The sequence below is a fragment of the Mytilus californianus genome, unplaced genomic scaffold (genome assembly GCF_021869535.1).
Source record: "Mytilus californianus isolate M0D057914Y unplaced genomic scaffold, xbMytCali1.0.p SCAF_2, whole genome shotgun sequence".
NCBI classification, from domain to species: Eukaryota; Metazoa; Mollusca; class Bivalvia; order Mytilida; family Mytilidae; genus Mytilus; species Mytilus californianus.
Window position 1 is genome coordinate 17,517,275 of NW_026262668.1, and position 8,158 is coordinate 17,525,432.

Consider the following 8,158-nt stretch of genomic DNA (forward strand, 5'->3'; position numbering starts at 1 on the left):
AACAAACTGTTCTCCTCTTCTTGCCGACTTGTTCCTTACTCATATGAGGCCTACTTGAAACAGCAGCTTTCAAGGAAGAATAAAAAGAAGCTAGCATTATCCTTTAACTTCCCGTTTCGCTATAAATATGATCTCCTCTCACTGAATAATCGAAACTTTGGTGACTATGTTGAACGCATCTATTCAATCAAATAATAAATACAACAGATAAAGTTAAGTCTGCCTCATGTCTTGACTTACATCTAGAAATTGACAATGAAGGTCGGTTGAGAACAAAACTTTACGACAAAATAGATCATTATAGCTTCCCATATTGTGCACTTTCAATTTCTGTGTAGCAACATTCCAGCAGCGCCTGCATATGGAGTATATGTCTACCAGTTGATACGATATTCCAGAGCTTGGATTTATTATAATTTCCTTGGTAGATGGTTGCTGCTGACAAAGGAACCTATTAAACCAAGAAATTAAAGTGGTAAAGTTGATGTCATCACTTCGAAAAATTTACGGACGCCATCACTGTTATGGAATATCAATTTCACAAATGACGACCGATATGTTTCAATTGTCGTAACCACAATCCCGTCTTCTTTTCCTCGAATGTGAACTACCTAATGAGGCGAATCACCTGGTTTGTACTTACATGAACAACACGACAGGTGTCACATGTGGAGCAGATTCCGGAACACCTGGGATCTCCCCGGTTTTGGAGGGGTTCGTGTTGCTCAGTCTTTAGGGAGCAACCATTTGATATTCTGAGGAGTACAGGGACGACAGACAAATGTTGGCCAACGCGTTCCTGCCCTTTTAACTAGCCAGGCAAGAAACAAGATATAAACTGCCTTGGCTCGTCATGTACATGTACAAGTATCAAACAAAGTAAACCTGTATAAAATTCAAGTTAAAATAATATTTCAAAACAACATCAAAAATATAAAAGTGTAAAAAAACATGTGTTTAATATATGCTGAAAAACATAGTAGTGTTTGTGATTGGTCTTTAAAAAAATGTTTTCTGTTCTGGGTTAAAAAAAGATGGACTTAGGGTACACATAATTACCCTTCTCCCCCTCAGAGAATCAAATGGTTACTCCCTTAATTTTCTATGTTGTGTTTTGCAGACTGTCTTTTTGTCGTTTTTCGTTTTTTGTTCATGGCATTGTCAGTTTGTTTTCGACTAATGAATATGGCTATCCCTTTGGTATCATCCGTCTCTCTTAAAAAAGGAATGATGATCGGGATAAAGTTCCTCATTTTGTGCAGATTTGGTGGCATACCTGGTGGCAAAGTATGTTGATCGTCAGGAGATCTATCAATGCTCCCTGTAGCCTCTAGTTTTCGTGAAATGCAGTTAAAACGTCAGGGTTTTTTTTCGAAACTGGTCATGGTTTTTTCAAAGAAAATTTGAACGAGAAAAGCGGCATTCCGGAGTGAAATTACATGCAATCAAATTAATGTATCAGTTTTGTTCATGATTGCCCAACTCTTTTATAATAGTAGGCATATATTTCGGGGTTGAATAAAATATTAACCGCGAGCCACAGAGTAAAACCGTTTTGCGAGTGATCGAAGAGACCGAACAAAATAGCTTCACATTTTGTCGATTGGCTGATATTTTACGATATCTATACACAGAAAAAAAATATAACAAAAATATTGATCTCCAACGCAAATTCAAAAAGGGGAAGTCCGAAAAACTGACAAAATCAAAACCCTATCATCTGTTTATCATGGTATTTCTGGTCTATTTTCTTAAGACAGATTAACGCTTAACAAAAGTGAGCTTGATAACGTTTCCTTATCCTTTCACTTTGAGACGTCGCAGCGAAGTTCTGCCCACGTCTCAAAGTTGTTATACTGGAGTTACGGAACGATTGAGCAGAGTGGTACAGTTGAAGGGAAAGACGAGAAACTATGTTACCATGCTAAGTATATGTTAACTTTCATTTACAAATATATTGTGTTTGTATAAGAATGGTCGGTATCTAATTTGTTATAGTCATTACTAATCATCCTTTTACTGAAATACTCTGTTTTATCATAGTTTATACATTCTATCTTTTTAATAATTTAGAATCAAATCCTGAACATATGTATCTCTCATGGAAAATAAAAAATCTCTTATCAAAATATATATGAACAGCACGAAATAAGTTACTTAATATTGATCACTGTAAAACACATCTTGCAAAGTTCTTTAAGTTCACTTTAAGATACTTAAACAGAGATGTAAAAACCCATTGAAATGTTGGATCTTGAGTATCAGAATATGGAGTTCGTGCGATTCCGTCAGTTTTGATTTTCACCTTCATTTGTCTCATTTCAATCGATTTTCGAGATATGAACATCGGTAAACTTCTGTCGCAGTAATTTAAATTGATTTTTTTTTAGAGAACACCGGAAATGAAAGGTTCCGCAAGTATTTTACGCAAACACCGTATTTACTATTCTCTAAACTGTGTCGCTAAGTGATAAGAAGTAACTTTTGACAGAAAGTAATGTATATCATACAGTAAACTTTTACAAAAACATGATATTTATAAAAACAAAATAAAAAAAAGTGGCATTGCAAACTGGTGCTCACTGAATTCCATGTTTTTCAAATGAGATTAATATGTTTGTAGAAAAAATAAATCTTTTATTTAACGAAAAGGATTTATTGAAGAGTATAGTCAGAAGAAGAAAAAGGTAAAAGTTAAACGTATCATTTAGATATCATTTTTAATATTTCAACAAGAAGTTGCGTTTCGCGTCTTTGAAAACATCTAACAATTTATATATTAAGGGGCGTACTCTCAATTACAGTTAACAATGCTTCTGCTGGTTCAGTCATATCCTGTACATATGCATCTCTTATAAAGATTACAAAATCTCCAATAAAAAATGTCATCAAACGCAAGAAATTAAAAACAAAAATCAATATCTACAATATTTATCTATCCCGCTTTTAATCAAAAAGTACATTTATTAAATATTCTGAATGCATCATGATATGAATGATCCCATGTGTCAAAATAAGATGTCACAGTCTGTATGTCTGATAGTTTGGAAATAAACAAAGAGGTTATGATTTTCTTATGAAATATATGTATGGGTAAAATTTTCGAAAAACTCAATGTATGAGTTCTTAAACCACAGCCGGACCTCTGTACCAAAATTTGTATGTAAATCACCTCCGTGAGCTGTTGTCTTGTATCCATGTTGCCTTTTTTCGAATTGTCTAATTTTTAAAATTGTTTTTTTAAATTGGATACCACTTCCTAACTGTACAAGAGTCTTGAAATATGGCGGATTGATTTCCTGAATGTTTATCAATTTTCGGAAAAGGTATTAAATGTCCAGAAAACCTATTCAGATTGATGTAGTTGAATTTACTTAATTGAAATAGAAAGAGAATGAAATAAACATGTACATTCAGATAAGTAATCTCTTCTTTCTCCTTTTCTTAACCATGAAGATTTCCCCAGTTTTATTAACTTCAAAAGAAATATATGTAGATTTTTTAATGTTCAAAACATTTATGTTGGACATTTAATGCTCTCATTAGTCATAAAACAAGTTTAATGTAGTCGTTTATTGCTAGTCTATAGAGTGCATGGCCTGCAGGAAATTGTTTCACAAGCTTTTTAGAGTGAACATGATCATATAGCTTTGCATAAAATGTAGATCAAAATATTATATAACAAAAGTGTTTGAAAAACTCTTTGCCATTTTGATAGAAAAAACAAGGGGATAAAACATAGAAATAAAGATTCAACGCAATCTATTCACTCCATTGATTTTCATTAGTAACATTATATCGTAATAAATTAACGAAATCTTAGCTAATTGTAGGAACACAATTACTGATTTTAAAAAAAGCAAAGCAGTTTTTGGAGACAAATCATAAAAAAAGCGAAGTCGATAAAATCACTTATCTGCCATATTTCAATGATATAATTCAGATGAAAAAAGCAATATAAATTTTATGATATATTTTCTTATATATGCCAAATGTGTCTGTTCTTTTCTTACTCAGGTAAATCGTGAATAAAACTCGTTATTTCCTTTATTTTTATAATAACAAGGCGAGTAAAATGCAAAACCGGAATTATATCAGGTACTTTGGAAAGATTTATATTCTGCTCCTTAAGCTGCAAACTTTATATAAATTATTCGACTTCGTTTAGGATCAATATCGGATAAACGATGTAAAGCAAAGTGCCATCAAATACTATTTTGTCCCTTTTTTTATTATTTCACTTCAAGACGACCGAACAACTTCTGATGGCGACAGCTCACAAATGTAGAAGTTTCTGTGATATTGATCTGTTTCTGTCTTGAAGTAACTGGAGTGAACACAACCTCATATGAAGCGCATCAACTGCAATATGTTTTCAACAAACACATATGATGCAAACTTGTTTCTACCAAGAAAGGAAATTTTACCATTTAGAAACTTATGTATGTCTCAAAACGTTTTTGCCTTTCGATATTTCAAAGTTTAGGGAATTACCAATTGTCGTAATGTACTTGATATTGGGATCGATGAGCTTCGATTGTCTTTAGAAATTTATTTGTTCGACGGCACATAACCCTATGTAGTATACGATGAATGTAAAAGGATTTAGTTTAGATCTTAAATTACATAGTACCTGGTTGAATTCTTTTTAAAACAAGTAAACAAAAGCAAAAAAAAACATAAAAATAAGAAGATGTGGTTAAATTGCAAAAGAGACAGCTATCTAACATTACCAAATGATGTAAATGTAAGCCACTATAAGTCAACGCACAGCTTTCAACAATGAGCAAAGCCCATACCGTATAGTAAGCTATAAAAGTGAGTCGGTCTAGTTAATATATCTATAAACTCGATGGTATCTAACTCCTTTGTTCTTTAAAAATTACTTTGACGAAGATCATCTGGATCATCAGTTGATCACTTGAGTTATTTATCTGAATAGGAAGTTTATTTTATAAATGTAGCTATGTTAAATTATTATATTAAACATTTTACAGTGCATTTTTCGGGTGTTTTATTATATAATGTCATGTATATAGCTGAAGCTAAAATTGGTAAACATGTTTTTGCTTAATGTTTAGACTATGGGCTACTACTGCAGTCGGTTTGAGTGTTGAACGTGGTCTTTTCCTTAGGAGTGATTTGATGCAACACATTTTGAAAACAAATCAAGCTATTAGTGTATGATTTTATTTGTAACTGATTAATTACAATCATATTTAAATAATTATCTCGCTTCTTAATGTTATTGCTGATAGAAACTGTCTACCAAAACCCACATTTGTTTATTGGATTCATAAACGAACCTCTTGGACACTGAAATGTTGATGCGAATTCTGGGCTGTTTTGGAGTGGACCAATCACTCTTAACCTAGGGAGAGTGTGATTATCTAGTAAAGGCACTTTTCTGATAAATAAAGGTGATGAGTTTGAACACCATATTCTTGCCATATTTATAAAAAACAGTTGGTCGTCTGTAAACGGTAGTCCTGGCACTCTCTCACCTATGTTTCTATCATACTTAAACTTTTTATATGCATAAAATGCTGCTCTTACACCTAAATTGTCACACAAATTTTCATTTAATGTTTTATTTCCGTTTGTAATATATAAATCTGCTTCTGGTATATGATATTGCGAGTATTGACGTACATAACAGTCAACTTTGTCTCCAAACCTTAACGCAGATTTATCGGACCAATTTCTGCGAACTAGACCCTTCCAGTTAAATTTCATTCCTTGAACATCAAACCCATGAGCGTATTCATGTCCAATCAAAAATCCAATGCCGCCAAAATTCATTCCGGGTATATAATAGTTTTCGAAGAAAGGGTCACTCATTATTCCCAATGGTATTTCAATGGATGTTGTACCCAAATTATGCCATGCATTTACTGTCCCAGGACGGAGGAGCCATTCATTCTTAGGTGGGTTTGTAAGTTTTAACAGAATAACTTTGTAATTTTCTGTTAAAGATTTCACCATGTTTTCAAAAAAAAAATTTCCCATATCAAAATGTCGGTAGTAAAAATCTAGAAAACTGCCTTGTAAAATTTCTTCTGGGAATCCTAATTTGTCTTTAATTGATTGCATTTTTTTCAGAACTTGAGATTTTGTTCTATCTGACAACCATTTTGATTTACTTATCATATCTGTAAAAATCCACCGAACATATCCTCTTATTTCGTTAACATATGCGAGCGTTTGATCCGAATCTGTTTGATTTTCTATGAATATTCGACTTGTCACCCAGTCCATCTGTTCAATAACTATATCAGTACAAAAGTCAGACCTTTGTGGTAACTTTGGTTCACTTAATCCGTTGACAGTCGCAATGTATCGGAGATTCACATATTGTAGATTTTTACTAACACTTGGCAATAAAGGCTGAATCGCTCGGAATAAAATATAATTAGCCAAAGTTCTCATTGGTGTTTTAGTAATAATTGAGCTCAACTGATCGAAATAGGGAGAATTCCATAAGACAACCTTAGTCTGATAAGTTACATTGATATTCGCTATGTTATTTTCCTTAAAAACCGTAGCCAGTCAATTTTTGGATACCTAATTGACATTTCAAGAATACTTATCTTATTATATCGAATATCTACTAGTCTTCTCTCTTCCTCGAATAACATTATTTTTGCTAATGCAGTTTCAAATTCTACAACATCACACATGTCTTTTTTGGCGATGTTAGGATGTGCCCCGAGGGAAACTGCGACATCTACTAAATATTCTTCATAGGCCTTGTTGTACAAGTTGTGTCTTCCAAGTCGATAAACCTCATGATTTGATAATCCAGAAAAATCAAACTGCCCTAATCGAGGCTGGTCTAAATATATAGCATATGGACCTTTTTCTCCAAAATCCTTTTGCACCGTCATACCAATAATTACTCCAGACATCTGGTTATGAAATTGCCAGTCTTTCAAAAGTGGTTTTGTTGCCGCTAATAAGTCAATATAATCAAAGTTCTTACTATCCCAGGTTCCTAGCACAGGCCATCCACCAAGGGCAGACAAATGTTTAAGGATAGGCTCTCCTCCTCGGATTTCTATGGTTTGCTCATCCATGCATGACTGGAATAGTTGTTTTGCTTTTTTCAGTGGACTTTGGTCACTTTGTTTAACGATACTTTGAATTTCCACCTTGACAGCACCTCTGATTCTATTACTTGGTCTGCTGAATGCCCACTGACCTCCGCTTGGCGGATCTTTTTCTTTAATATAACCACCACAAGCAAATTTGAAGAAATTATCACAAGGATTCACATTCATATCAAGTGATTTGAGAACAGTCTCCGTAACTGTTTGTCGTATAGTTGGATTTGGTTTATTTTCAATTAATTTATTTTTATTGTCCTTTTCAGAAATGGAAAACTGGTTTTCAAAACGTTGCAAGCTACCGGATTGTACAAGAGTTTTCAAGCAAGGTGATCCAAGTACTTCGTCACGGACATCTGGATTCTTGTTTTCATCACTCATGTGAACATTCTGTATAAATTCATAACATCCCACATATCCAATTGCTAAATGTAAACAAAATGAATACACAAACATGTTTCTTATATTATTATGAAACATGCAACTAAACTCATCCAGCACTCATAGATACCAGGATTGAAATTTTGCAAGACACTGTAAACAGAAATAAAATATCCGTCAATGTTACACTGAAACATGAAGAGATTTTTATTGTCGCCGATCCATCAAAGTCATTCAAGTGTCATGGTATAGATATGTAAGACTCTAAAGTGCGATGGTACTCTAAAGTGCGATGGTCACGCTAAAGTGCGATGGTCTACGCTAAAGTGCGATGGTGTCTCACGCTAAAGTGCGATGGTTGTTTGTTTGCTAAAGTACGGTGGTATATCGAGCTAAAGTGCGATGGACCAATAGGGTAAGGTTCGAGGGCTTTAAAAACGTTTAAGAACATAAGATGTAAAAATAGTCCTTTTGCAAAATCTAGTATTCAGAGGTATACCATATGTGATAGGCATTATAATCTACTGGTAGGCTGAAGTGATTGTTTCTAAATTTAGAAGACCGACCACGTAATAATTGCTAAACAGGTAATTTAGGTGTCACAAAATACTATATTTCTTGTAAGTGAATTTTTAACAATTCGGGCGTATTAAATATTGTGATAATTGGCG

General features: G+C 33.5%; 2 protein-coding genes across 2 annotated transcripts; both read right to left on the reverse strand.

The window, feature by feature from the left end:
- Positions 1–5,265: 5,265 nt before the first annotated feature.
- LOC127728908 (neprilysin-3-like) lies at positions 5,266–6,112 on the reverse strand. The gene has a single exon (XM_052236488.1). The coding sequence runs from the start codon at positions 6,091–6,093 to the stop codon at positions 5,266–5,268; it is 828 nt and encodes a 275-aa protein (XP_052092448.1). The 5' UTR covers positions 6,094–6,112.
- A 406-nt stretch (positions 6,113–6,518) lies between these two features.
- LOC127728909 (phosphate-regulating neutral endopeptidase PHEX-like) lies at positions 6,519–7,578 on the reverse strand. Its single transcript, XM_052236489.1, has one exon. The coding sequence runs from the start codon at positions 7,560–7,562 to the stop codon at positions 6,519–6,521; it is 1,044 nt and encodes a 347-aa protein (XP_052092449.1). The 5' UTR covers positions 7,563–7,578.
- Positions 7,579–8,158: the final 580 nt, after the last annotated feature.